This window comes from Chiloscyllium plagiosum, unplaced genomic scaffold (genome assembly GCF_037043375.1).
Source record: "Chiloscyllium plagiosum isolate Xiang-an unplaced genomic scaffold, Cpla_swu_hap1 HiC_scaffold_29, whole genome shotgun sequence".
Classification (NCBI taxonomy): domain Eukaryota; kingdom Metazoa; phylum Chordata; class Chondrichthyes; order Orectolobiformes; family Hemiscylliidae; genus Chiloscyllium; species Chiloscyllium plagiosum.
In genome coordinates, this window is record NW_028270167.1 from 32,815,829 (window position 1) to 32,829,744 (window position 13,916).

A 13,916-nucleotide genomic window follows, 5' to 3' on the forward strand; every position below is an offset into this window, starting at 1 on the left:
AACTATCAGTTAGTACCTATGAAATGTAGTGACATGAGTTGGAGAAATGGAATAACACGTGGAATTGATTCATCTCATGAATTGTAGTTTTTAAGAATTTTTTTTAAGTATTGGATGTGGAGTAAAAGGCTGTTTGATCAGCAGTCATGACATCATCCGGTAATCAATATTCACTTTTAAAGTGGTGAAAGGCACCATCAAATGTGTAACCAGCGAGAGCAATGTGGTGGGATGATTAGTGCAGGTGATGGACAAGCCTTTGGAGGTAGGAGGTCATGTGATGACAATTCCAGGATTATATCCAATCAGAGTTTGTAATTCAGCCATCCCTGATAGTCAGACAAAATTAATCACTGTCCATGCAGTTCACTTTCCAGCATCTCAGTAACTGCGTGACAAAGAATACTGGAGTTCGTAACTAATGGCAGCAATAAATCTCTAACAGCAGACCAAGGCCTCAGGCAAGGAAAGCCATAGTGATGGAAAAGTTTAGGAATCATTAATGCAAAGTTACTCTGTTCTCTCTGAGCCTGCTACAGTGACAAATTCCTAAAGGAATGTGGTGTAGATATAATTAAAATATCTGCTGGTTTATATCAGAAATGACACGGGACTCTCGTGGGTCTCTCATGGGTCTCTCAAGTCCGATATTGAAGTATGCCCAAATAGTTTTAATGGCTAAAATACATTCTCTCTTTGTTCATTCACAAGCTGGGATGAAGTTTCGGGGTTCCCAGTGAAGGACGTTGCCAAGGTTACAGTGAGTAGGAAGGAGAGAAGAAGGCAAGGTGATAGTCAAGTCATTCTGAATCTGCAAGAGGAAAGGAGAAACGAGAGAGAGGAAAGGAACTTCAGGAACAGACATTATTGTTCTTCTACTGGAATTGTCACAGTGCAGCACATTTAGAAAAATCAAGCAGGGATATCATCAACCCTAATGAACATCCCTCCAGATTTCCTTTGCAGAATTTTCCCAGATGATCAGAGATGATCTGGGGCCAGGAACAGGAAAGTCTATTCTGGGAGAGTCCATGTGTTGAGGAAGAAACAGCCAGGCCTTCAAACAATGACCAATAGAACATCGATACATAGATAGGTAGGATACTTATAGTTTACAACGTAATGTGACCATGACCATTCATGTGACCTTAGTGGAAATGCATCTGTACATTAAAACCAAGTAAGCATTGATGACTCACTTTTAATAACCTGATGGCATTGAAACAATTAGTGGCACTTTACGACTGGCTTTTTCCCAAAATAATCCTTGAACATGATTGATTTTGACCTGCTTCTGATGGCTCAGTAACTGCATGCAATGTTGCAGTAGGTGCAAAAATTCATAAAGATCATGAAGATCATGCAGTTTTGTTTCAGAAACCTGGTCAGTTTGGACGAGTTGGGCTGAAGGGCCTGTTTCCAAGCAGTATGATTCTATGACTCCATCCAAGATTCCATCTTTACTCAGCTCATGTTGGAACACATTGAAAACCATCAGCATTTCTCATATTTCTATTCCAATAATAATCACATCTTGAAAAGTATGAATGTGAACTTGGATCAGGCTGCATTAGGATACCTCTGAGGTCAAATGGTTGCGAAAAGTCTCACTCGATGTAGAATGGCCAAAGAACCATTTGGTTTTAGACTGTAGTTTGTTTTTATTTATTCTTCCATGGGATGTGGACATCACTAGCAAGGCTAGCTTTTGCTTCCCATCTCGAATTACCCTTGAACTGGCTGGCATATTTAGCCATTTCAGGAGTAATAACAGTCAGCTACATCACAGTAGGGCAAGACGTGGCTGAGGTGGGCAGAATTCCTTCTCTGAAGAACATTAATAAATCAAATGGTTTTTTTCAATAATTGAAGATAGTTTTATAGTCACCATCACAATGACTAGATTTAAATTCTGGGCTTTGGACGTTAAGATATTTGTCTGTTTAATGGTTTGCTAATTTTTAAGAATCCTCACAAAATGTACTGAAATATGAGCTGCTAAAACCCTCTCTTTTCTTGCCTGTTCCAAACAGTTCAAGTGTTTTGAGTCTGTTTTGTTGACCATCTTGGAACTTCAAACATCAAAATCCAAAGTAGCAGTTATGCTTTTTATCTGATGCCAATTTTCTACACTGTAAAAAAATGCTTCTGAAAACCAAGTAACAATAACTGCTTCAGTTAGACAGAAAAACTTGCATTTATATAGTGCCTTTCAATATCTAAATATCCCAAGTGCTTTACAGCCAATAGAGTACTTTTGAAGAATCCCTCCTCCTGTCATTATGAAGAAGATGGAATATCAATCATTGTATTCCATCATCTGATTTAATATTCTAGACATTCATAGATTGAACTGTGTCTGATAATGATTCTGAAAGTCATTAACTTCTAAGTGGCCACTGGCATCATCTGACTATACAAATGCTCAAGTTTCAAGTTTCAATGTGGCTTATGCAACAGACAGCTGATCTTAAACACCATATTCCCCACCCTATCCCGAGTCCCTCCATTCCCTATCCAGGGAGGTGTAGAAAGACTCTGATTCTCTATTTTGCTTTACGCCTTTTTAAGAATGTTCATGTGTTGTAGATGGACATTTAACAAGAGTAAAATATAACTACCAGGACACTGGGGACAACTCCTCTTCTGTCCTTCGAGATTATGTCCAATGATCTAATTTTGTTGAACTGAGAATGTAGGTGGGGCCTTGGTTTAATACCTTATCCAAAAGTCTGCACATCCAGCACAATCTCCCTCAGTACTACAGTGGGGGGTCAATTTCAAATCTGTGCTCAAGTGCATGGAGTGGGACTTGAATTCACAGTAGGTGAGATTACTATTATTGAGCTATAACTAGCATCTGAATGTAGGCCTCCATCGATCACAGTGCCCCTTTATGCTGAAAACTCATTTTCTGTAGAACAGTGTCACACTGCACACTGCGACAAACAATGTCCTTCAAGCTTGTTTGTCAAGCAGAATTAGACATTTTTTATAAAGAAAATAATGAATTCAATTAATTTTAAAGTCTGTAGCCCTTGAGTGGTTAATTAGCCAATTAAGGGAAATGAGGGACTGATTAATGAATAATAATTGTTTAGACTGAAAGGAATTACTGCCCAAGTTTAATTGTGTAAGTTGTTATTTATCTTTTATGGAAATATCAAAGAGTTATAGTAAAATATAGATATTTTTCATCTTATTTTGCTTTCATTAGTTTCCTCCTCAAGTTGAGTTGGGGGGGGGGGGGGTGCGGGGAGATTTGTTTCTAGGCTCTGGCACTACTTCACAATCCCTGAGAGATTTTGAATACTACATTTGACTGCTATTGTCGCCCTTTTCATCCCTGTGATCAAAGTTGATTCTTTGCACCATTAAGTGAATGTTTGTAGATTCAGACCCAATCAATAAATGCATATGGTGCATATTCTCTGTCATTTGATATATCAATTGAGATGCACAGCAGCCCTGAAGTATTTGACAAATTAGAGAATCACAGAAGTGTTATGAATCAGAATGAGGACATTCAGTCTAATGATTATTATGACTTATAGATTCGTAGCATCATAGAGATGTACAGCACAGAAACAGACCGTTCGGTCCAACCTGTCCATGCCGACCAGATATCCTAAATTAATCTAGTCCCATTTGCCAGCATTTGGTCTATATCCCTCTACGGGGAGAAAGTGAGGTCTGCAGATGCTGGAGATCAAAGTTGAAACTTTATTGCTGGAACAGCACAGCAGGTCAGGCAGCATCCAGGGAACAAGGGCCTGTGCCCGAAACGTCGAATCTCCTGTTCCCTGGATGCTGCCTGACCTGCTGTGCTGTTCCAGCAATAAAGTTTCAACTATATCCCTCTACACCATTCTTAATCATCTACCCATCCAAATACTCTTTAAACGTTGTAGTTGAACCTGCCTCCTTCACTTCCTCTGGCAGCTCATTCCATACAAGCACCAGCCTTTGTGTGAAAAGCTTGCCCATTAAGTCCCTTTTATATCTTTCCCCTCTCACCCTAAATCTATGCCCTTTAGTTGTCAACTCTCCCATCCCTGGGAAAAGACCTTGTCTATTTATCCTATCCTTGCCCCTTATGATTTTATAAACCTCTGTAAGGTCACCCCTCAGCCTCCGAAGCTCCAGGAAAAATAGCCCCAGCCTATTCAGCCTCTCCCTATAGCTCAAATCCTCCAACCCTAGCAACATCTTTGTAACTCTTTTCTGAACCAATTCAAGTTTCACAACATCTTTCCTATAGGAGTGAGACCAGATTGCATACAATATTCAGAAGTGGCCGATCCTGTATAGCAGCAATTTGACTTCCCAACTCCTTTGCTCAATACTCTGACCAATATAGGAAAGCATGCCAAATGCCTTTTTCTTTATCCTATCCACCTGCAACACTACTTTCAAAGAACTATAAAACAGCACTCAAAGGTCTCTTTGTTCAGTAAAACTCCCCAGGACCATTCCATTAAGTGTATAAGTCCTGCCATGATTTGCCTTACCAAAAATGCAGCACCTCACATTTATTTAAATTAAACTCCATCTGCCATTCCTCGGCCCATTGACCCATCTGATCAAGATTCCATGGTACTCTGAGATAACTTTCTTTGCTATCCACTACACCTCCAATTAGGTGTCTTCTGCAATCTTACTAATTGTGTCTCCTATGTTCACATCCAAATCATTTGTATAAAAGACAAAAAGCAGTGGACCCAGCATCGATCCTTGTGGCATTCCACTGGTCATAGGCCTTCAGTCTAAAAAGCAACCCTTTGTCTTCTACCTTTGAGCCAGTTCTGTGTCCAAATGACTAGCTCTCCCTATATTCCATGAGATCTTAGTGATGGACTTAGTAGCTAGCATGGATTTGGTACAGCAGAGATGAATCTACAACGTTGCGATTTCTCACTTAATTGAATGTAATTGATGGCTTGTGCAATTTGACCCACAACATACATTGTCTGATGGGAACACTGGATTTCAGAGGCAGCCCAAACTATTTCCATTGTGAGTCTGACGTCACAAATTGGAAGGAGGTTGCCTCTCTCTCCAGGCTGTTGGAACCTTTGATTATGTATATTTCTTGCAACTTAACCCAAAGTACAGAAGCACTGCATAAAACTATTTCTGGCTCATTGGTACATAGTATAGATAATCTCATCAAAAACAAGAGGACTGACTGAATTGGGTACTCATTTGAAGCTGGGGTTAAATTATATCTGTGGAGAGAAGAAACTTATTTTAAATTGGGGCCAAATGTTTCATAATGATTCTCTGAAGCTTTAAATTGGATTTGAAAGGACTTATGTTCACATGTCTCTTTACTGATTTGATATTATTAAAGCTGGTTATCAAAACCAGCTTGTAGACTCAGGTGTGCAGGTTAGGTGAATTGGCTATGCTAAACTGCCCATAGTATTCAGGGATGTGTGGGTTAGGTGCATTAGTCAGGGGTAAATGTAGCGGAATGGGTCTGGGTGAGTTACTTTTTGGAGGGTTATGTGGGCTTGTTGGGCCAAATGGCCTGTTTCCATACAGTAGGGAATCTATGATTCGATTATAAATTCAAGGTTCCATGATTCTGTCTTAAAGCAGTGATGTGAAATGCCATAAAATGTGATACTACCAATAAGAAGGGATTAAAATATTCAGGTGTTTGGCTCCTTACATTGAGGAACTGAAAATTAAAGACACAAACCCTCTTGCTGAGCAAAGTTGCACTGCTGCATCTCAGCACCAGGGACCCAGGTTCGATTCCACTCTCAGGCAACTGTCTGTGTGGAATTTGCACATTCTCCCCAGTGTCTGTGTGGGTTTTCTCTGGGTACTCCAATTTCCTCCCACAGTCCAAAGATATGTAGATTAGGTGGATTGACCATGCTTAATTGCTCCAAAGTGCCCAGGGACATGCAAGCTAGTTGGATTAGCCATGGGAAAATGCAGGGTTATAGGGATAGGGTGGATCTAGTTGGGATGCTCTTTGGAGAGTTGGTGTGAACTCAATGGGCTGAATGGCCTGCTTCCATACTGTAAGGATTCTCTGATTTTATGATTCTATCTGAATACTAACACAATCATACAGCTGCAACCAAAATAGATGTATGTCATCATTTTCTTCAGATTTTTCTCCAAAGTTCAAATTTTGATCCTCGCATTCGATGCATTCTTTGCCTTGCCTTTGCCCTGCCTAACCCTGTCACCTCCTCAAGTTCTATAACCTCCCAGAGAACTCTGCACACCTCCAGCTCCGTCATCCCATGCATTCTTAATTTCATTCATTCATTGGCAGCTGTGCCTTTAACTGTGAAGGCCCCAGTTCTGGCATTCCCTCCTTGAACCCTTCCAGCTCTCTACTTACTGCCCCTCCTTTAAGGCACTCTTTAGTTCAAAACTGACCTCTTTGTTCAAACATTTAGCGACTGGTCCTAATATCCCTTATGCATTCCTCCTTCCTGTTCTTTTCTGCCTCACTATTTGATGGCCATTATTGTGAAATGTCTCTCTGCAATGCGAGGTGCAGTGTACAAATATAAGTGATTGCAGAATTGTAAGAATTAAAATCTGTAATATGGCAGGGGCCAATGTAAATGGAAATCTTCTCGAATTCTAAGTACATATATTTATCAGGTGATTGTAAACTACTGTCTTCTAATTCTGTATTAGGTGCAGCACTTTCCAACATCATTTAACATCACAATTTTTTAACAAGTGCTCAAGTTTCCAAAGCAATTCAGCTTTGAAAATTCAAAACCATTTTATGCATACAAAATAATTCTGAACTATTGTGACAGTGTGAATGAAGCAGCATTGAATTAGAAAGTTTAGGCTGTATATCATTATAGGAACAGATTTATTTTCCTGATATTAAACTGAATAGATTGATTCATGAACTGCAGCATCTATTATTTAATGTTTTTAGGTAGTCAGTCATACCGTAATAAGCCTAAGATGTACCACTAAAGCATTGAAATCCCCCACATCCACCAATAAAGTATTGAGTATTTCACTGAGACAATGCTATAAAAGAGTCAAACAAGATTCATTGCAGACAACATAAATTCAGTTGCTCTCGGCTCTCCCTCTGGTAGCTCACTCGTGATTCCTTTATGTGCTATTTTAATGCAATTGTTAACCTTGTTTTTTCTAATAAATTAATTGTTTTATGATACAACTGAAATGTACAAGGATGCATTAACCAGTGAACTAACAGAGAAATGAAATTTAAAAGAGATTCTTGAGACATGCTTGCAGGAATGGAATTTATTGCCCAATATTATTTAATAAAACCGATTTGCTTATGGCACAACTGCATATGACAATTAAGAGTCAACCACAGCAGTGTGGGACTGGAATCATGTAAAGGCAGGTCAGGCAAGGATGGCAGATTTTCCACCCAAAGAGATACTAGTTTAAAAGTAAGAGTGCTTGTCTGTGGAACAATTGTACATAAAATGATGAGATTCCAGTCCACATTATGCCTAGACCAAGCAAAATCTAATGGGGATTTAATATAATCTAGTGCTGCTATGACATGTAACAAGGGCACTCCATTGGGAATAACCATGAAATGAACATTACCCAATGGGAATTTAAAATAATCAAACACAATCCAATAGAGTTTGTATTGCTCAATGATGAAATAATTTCAAGAATTAACAAACAAAATTAACTTTAAAAAACAATTTTAAATCCAGCTCAGACACTAGATACAGATAATTGACCTTTGGAGCAGTTTGTTCCATCCATTAACCATGATAATTTTGCTATTTAACTATTTATTATCTTGTAGTCATCTCAATTAAATTCCCAGCTAGTGGTCATTTCAATATTTAGTGTATTATTTTTAAAACCATAAACATTCAACCAAGTCTGCCTTGCAGATTATCTGAGGGGCTAAATAGATCAACAAGCCACGACTTTATTGTCTCTTTTTGGCTCACATTCTTTGGTGAGGCGCAGTTGGGTAGCGAAGGAATATAAGGCCGCAAAATATATCAGTGGACAGTTTTTGGAAGGAAGCTGTCTGTGTATGGGTCATTGTTACTCTTTTTTGTAGTAATTTGTTGGGCTGAGGGCAAAGTGTTAATTTTCAACAGTTGAACAGTTGATTTGCTGGTGGGATAATCTACCACTGTGCTTGCCTGCAGGAAGCAAACATTTCATAGAGCAGGCCTTTTTTGTAGAAGCATTCATTCAGAGTTGGAACCTGCCTCTCTGCTTAACACATGGAATCTAGACCTTGATTTGGACTATTATCCTTTCAACTTTCAAACTTCCTACAATTCTTAAAGCAATTTGCATAGAAGTGAAGTACATTCCCGTTCATACAGTGTGTGCACACGTTTGCATCTATTGATTGAACACATTAATTTTCAACATACATGGTCATTACATATTCGCTAAACTTTAGTCTGTGATTCATACACCTTGCACCTTTTGCAGATATAAATAAGTTACAGAGCAGGTAACGCATATTCCCGAGATCTATAAATGGGGTATTTAGGAAGTTAAAACTTAGCATTAATAAAGCCGTCCTCAGACAGAAGTCAGTGTGCCTTGTGTTAACTATCACGATTTTGGAAAGAACTATTTTTATTTATTCCTACTCTTGAATAAATCTTATTTCACCCCGTGTCTTCAGATATACAATTTTTTTTAACAAAATAAGCGCCTAGTTGTTAAGAAGCGGAAAAGATAACAAGCGGGGAGTCACTTCGATTTAGCTCAGGCAAATGGTATGGTTTGGAATTTAGAAATTTGAAGTGTTATCCAAAAGACAAATCAGACGAGTTTCCCACGCATCTAGTTCAGCTCTCTGCGTTAAAATGTGTTAGAATTTGATGTAGTAGTTTGTCGATGTCTTCTACATTTCCAGCAACATTAGGAAGAACAAACTATTTTAGAGGAACTATTTTTGTTGACATCCATAAATACTTTTAACTGATGAAAGACATTGTTAATTTTAAGTTGGGATTTTCGATTATCTCCTTCTTTAACTTAATTCACATTTGTTCTCAATTCTTGTTTTGTTGCAATACATTAAATTTTCAATTTATAAAGACATTTCAAATGAGACTGAATTGGAATCCTGTTTTGTTTTCCCCCCCCCCCCTTCGCTTACAGACAGGAGGATGGAATTTCTCAATAGTAAATAGATAGGACTTTGCTATCTCTTTTTCAGAATGTCCCAGTGACTGGACAAGGGACACTTAACTAGTTTTACACATTTCTTTTAACGGGGAGAGAAGGCAGGCGCTGTTAACTCAAGTCAGGAGAGAAAAGGCGGAATTGCATATGAAAAAGGTCATTAAAATTTGTAATCAGCCTCCCATTGTATCGAAGTTAAAAGTGTTTATTTGAGAACAGAGAGAGAAACAGAGAGGGGGAGAGAGAGATGCTTGGTGTTTGCCGCTTGTTATGCCAATCTTGATTGTTACAGAAGAGAAAACAAACGTTTAAAAGCAGAGGGGGATATTTGAAGATTCGGTACTTACTTCGAGATCTGTAGCTGGGCTTGAAGGGGTGCAGATGTCTTGACCCTCTCATAGACTTGTCTAGTGGACAGGTACAGTGACATTGGCAGACTTTAGAACTCTCCGTACCAGTACAAAGGACAAGGCAGAGCCAAAGAGAAGCAAATAAAAGCATCATATCGGGTCTGGGTTTGGGAGTGAGGTTTCTCCCGTGGCTACTAACAACGCCAGCATCAGCAGCAACAGACTTAGGTCTGTGTAGCTGCCTGCCTGCTTCAGGCTCCTCAGTAAATTATTGGAATTTGTTATCATGCATGTTCGCAACTGCTTTTGTGCTTTTCCTCTTCTTTTTCTAAGTTGTGGAACAATGAGGGAGAAAGGCTTGATGGCACCATGCTGAGCTGAGAGCTGAACAGGGGAGCAGAGCTGACTGCAGCATCTGTGACATCCAGAGAGAGGGGGAAAATGAGAAGGGGGGGGGCGGTGGTGGAGAGATTTTCCAACATAATTTGAAACAACACTGTCAGAAAAGCAACTTTGTCAACTCAGGGGAATCCTCAGGCATCTTTTTGTTTAGCCTGCGATATACTGCAGAAATAAATATGCTTCATGTTAAGGATTTGTTTTCCCTCTCTAGTATCAGGGAGGTAGAAAGTTGCCGTCCTTGAAAGATGGCCACATAAAGGATGTCAGCCCTTTAGAAATTCTGTTTTCAAACAGTATTGACTGTCCTGTGATAGATTTTACCGCCTGTCTGTGCTGCCTTTTGTATGGATGTTTGTTGGGTTTAGGAAGCTGGGAAGCAAAAGTGAAACATTTTCTCTTTGTGAACACAACCAAAATGAAATCTAAAACAGTAACAGATAGTCCATCATCTCCGGCTATCCTGTCCAGTCTGGGCTATTAACAAAGTTGGTTGTTTGTTGCTTTCTATGAAATAGTTGGACAGCATGTCCACTGTTTGGGATCACTTTGAGTTCAGAATCAATCTGAAATCAATTAAGTTTCACTTGAGAGAGTGCTGTTTGTCCAGAATGGGATTGTGTTTTCAAAGCATGCCCAGTGCCCCCACAGTTTTAACTGGGAGAGAAACCCCAGTTTCTAAATAAGAGTTGGTTGAGGGCTGGGGAGCTGATGCCAGACTTGGCAAGTAACTAATTAGGCAGCAGCTTGATATTGGAGTGAAGTCAGCAATGTTCACAGACTTGTATTTCAGGTGTCAGGTAAAATAAGCACATGGGATATCACCTGGGGTGAGTTTATATCGAATATTTTAAGACCCTCACTGGAACACTTGCACAACTTTGCCAGTTATTTCAAGAATACAAGCTCTGAGTACAGACCCTGTGTTTTCACTGGATCCTGTCCTTGAATCACTTTAGGATTGGCCCCTGTCTTTTAGTCAGGATCCCTGTCCCTAATGCTACCCAGTGACCCCTTTTGGAAGGTCAGTGTGTGTAACTGAGTGTCATCTCTAGTCTCAACCCATTTCAGTGTCTGTCGGCTGAATGTTAGGGGTTTTTTTGGTGAAGTCTGGAGGTGCCTCACCACAAGGCCAAGCACATTTCCTTACCCTACCTTCCCAACCTCGCCTCATTAATTACCTACCCATCACTATTAGAGGGGTACTGGAAAAGCACAGCAGATCAGGCAGCATCCAAGAAGCAGGAAAATCAATGTTTCAGGCAAAAGCCCTTCAAAGGGCTTTTGCCCAAAACATTGATTTTCCTGCTCCTGGGATGCTGCCTGATCTGCTGTGCATTTCCAGCACCCCTCTAATTTTGACTTGAATCTCCAGCATCTGCTGTACCCACTTTCTAATCCAACCTTGTGGCAGCTCTCACATTCCATTCCCATCCTATCACACCGCGTGCAGTTCCAGGAGCTGCCTGGTGTGGTTGCGGATTTTTATCCTGGATCTGGCAGACAGGGGGGAAATTGGCACCCCGCCATTGAGGGCTGGGAAATGGAGGTCTTGTTGGACAGGATGGTACATGGCAGGGCTTCTGTTTCTCCCAGGACCAGCAGTGAATGCCGCAACATCAAACTGTTCCAGCCTGGTCTGAGATTGGCATCTAGGTTAAAGCAGTCTCAGCCATCTGGATGAATGCCCAACACAGTAAGATGAATGTCAATATTCTTCTCCACTCTTGGCATTGTAAGTGCCACCACCTTGTCTCTGATACCTCACTTCACCTCTGCTACTCCTGTACGCACCTCCCACCAAGGCTCGTGCTTTACCACTCTCACTATTGCCTGCAGCATCTTTCCCACTTGTTCTTATCCACCCAACCCCTGACACGACCAACTCTACGTTCCCTCCATGTTGCTTTTCCACTCACTTGTGACACATTCCCATATGCACCAACAGTAACAGCACCAACGCTACAAAACATGCCCTACTCTCTTTCTGTGAGGAAAGCAGCCCCCTACAGAGCAGAAAGGCACATGCTGAATGGCGTGCATCCTGTCACTCAGCTCCTCACCCTTTGAGGAGAGGATCATGACTCTGACTGCAGGACAGGGCCTGGACAGGAGGCTGAAGGGTCAGTTTGTACATCTCTATGACTCTGTGACTCTGTGACCAGGAGGCTGGTGGATTTCCCATTGAAATGAATGGGTTCACATCTATGTAAGGTTTTAGTCTTCCGCGGTAGGTCTTGGAATATACCCCCCCGCCCCCCGCCCCCCCACACCACGTACCGGGATCTATTGTATCTACTGTACTCTCCACCTACCAGTACTCTGGAAGTACCTATACCACATGCACTGCAGCAATTCAAAAATGTGGCCTCCACTAACAAGAGTAACGAAGAATAAGCAATAAATGGTTACCTGGTGATCATCACACTATTCAGTACACAATTCATTCCATGTCAGGTATACAGCCTGGGGGCAAAAACATTTCAGATTGGAAACTACAGAAAGTACAATAGATGTAACATTTATGAAGTGCCTCAATACATTTTCAATTCTCTTGGTTCACAATGTACATTTTGTAAGCAACACAGCCAAAGGTGATCCACAATTTCCAGTCCCTTAAATTATTACACTGAAAGGCCTTGGGCAGCAAGCTTTCCCCAATTGCACCTCTACAGCAGCTGCCCAAAGTTTTTTATATTCTTACACCTTAGAATCTGCATTCCCTCTGATTTCTTTATCTTCTGCACAGACCTCTGTGTGTTTGTGCATGATAATAATGTCTGGAATCGGAAGTCGATGCTGTGACCTGCATCAGTACGGCGATTGCTGTGCGCAAAATGTCAGAGCAGCCATGCAGCTTAGAGGGAGCAGAGTTGGAATGTGCCAATTTGCAAACCTCAGACATGCACAACTCCTTGAACTGGAACAATAGCAGGATTTGGGCAGATCAAAGAACATCCTTCACTAAGTTGGCAGTCCATGTCCTGATTGACAAAGGTACGTAACTTGTATCATTGCAGTGGTATCAACCTTCTCAGATATGTTCTTAAATTCTCAATGAGTGATTTGTAAGTCACAGTTATTTAAGGACAAGACTAGCTTGGATGTTAGAAGACAGTTCCTTCCTTAGAAAATAGTGAATGTGTGAAAGAAATTGCCAACTCATTCATTGAATTCCTTTAAGCATCAGCTGGATCTGCTTCTGGTTAAAGTCTGTTCAAACTGCATATCCTGGGAAGTGACTCAAAGCCAGTTCTGCCTTCTTGACTAGTTTCAATCAGCCATGCACTGGAGAAACCTTGTCAAGCTTTCATCAGGACTGGTGCAGGTTTCTAACTCTGTTTTCATACCTCTCTCAGATGATTACATGATTCCACAGAGGTGGTAAGTAAATATATTGTGATGCCAAAGATGGCACACCTATCTGGGACAGGCTGGAGTAGGCCTTTCCTGTCTGTCATTTGTGTATGTTCCTGTCCAATATCCAAAGCCAAGCCAAGCATGCCTTTATTACAGGTTTTTGTTTGTCTTTGCCTTATTTGGAAAGTTTTTATTACACACCAGGGACAGGACTTCAAATCAATTCAGCTATTCCCATCCTTTCCATACCATATAACTAAGGAGTCATTCAATATTAAATAGAAACCTTGACTTTCTATCAAGCAGACTAATTCAGAGCACATTCTTCTGTATACAGTCCCTGATTTGTATGCCAGCTAGCCCCAGATCAATCTGGCTCATCACATTGGAGTGGACCTGCTAATGCATCCTATATTGAGTTTGGAGGAAAGTCAGAAACATATTCTCATACACATTAGCCTATGTGCATATAAATCAGGGGTAAGAATAGACTATTTAGCCCCTTGTGCCAACCAGCTCCACTGTTTGTTAATTGGTTAATTGACCTGATTCTGGCTTCTACTTTCCTATTCACTCCCTATATCCTTTGACTCTCTTGTCAGTCAAAAATCTCTCCAATGTAGCCTTAAAAATATTGTATGAACTCACCTC

The 13,916-nt window shown here is 40.6% G+C and overlaps 1 protein-coding gene across 2 annotated transcripts in view; it reads right to left on the reverse strand.

The window, feature by feature from the left end:
• The window catches only part of robo4 (roundabout, axon guidance receptor, homolog 4 (Drosophila)), a 138,475-nt gene extending 128,632 nt beyond the window's left edge, over positions 1-9,843 (reverse strand). For both annotated transcript variants that reach the window (XM_043676848.2, XM_043676846.2), the window contains exon 1: positions 9,504-9,843. In XM_043676848.2, coding sequence (XP_043532783.2) covers positions 9,504-9,660 — 157 coding nt within the window. In that variant the 5' untranslated portion in view covers positions 9,661-9,843. The remainder of the gene's footprint in view (positions 1-9,503) is intronic.
• Positions 9,844-13,916: the final 4,073 nt, after the last annotated feature.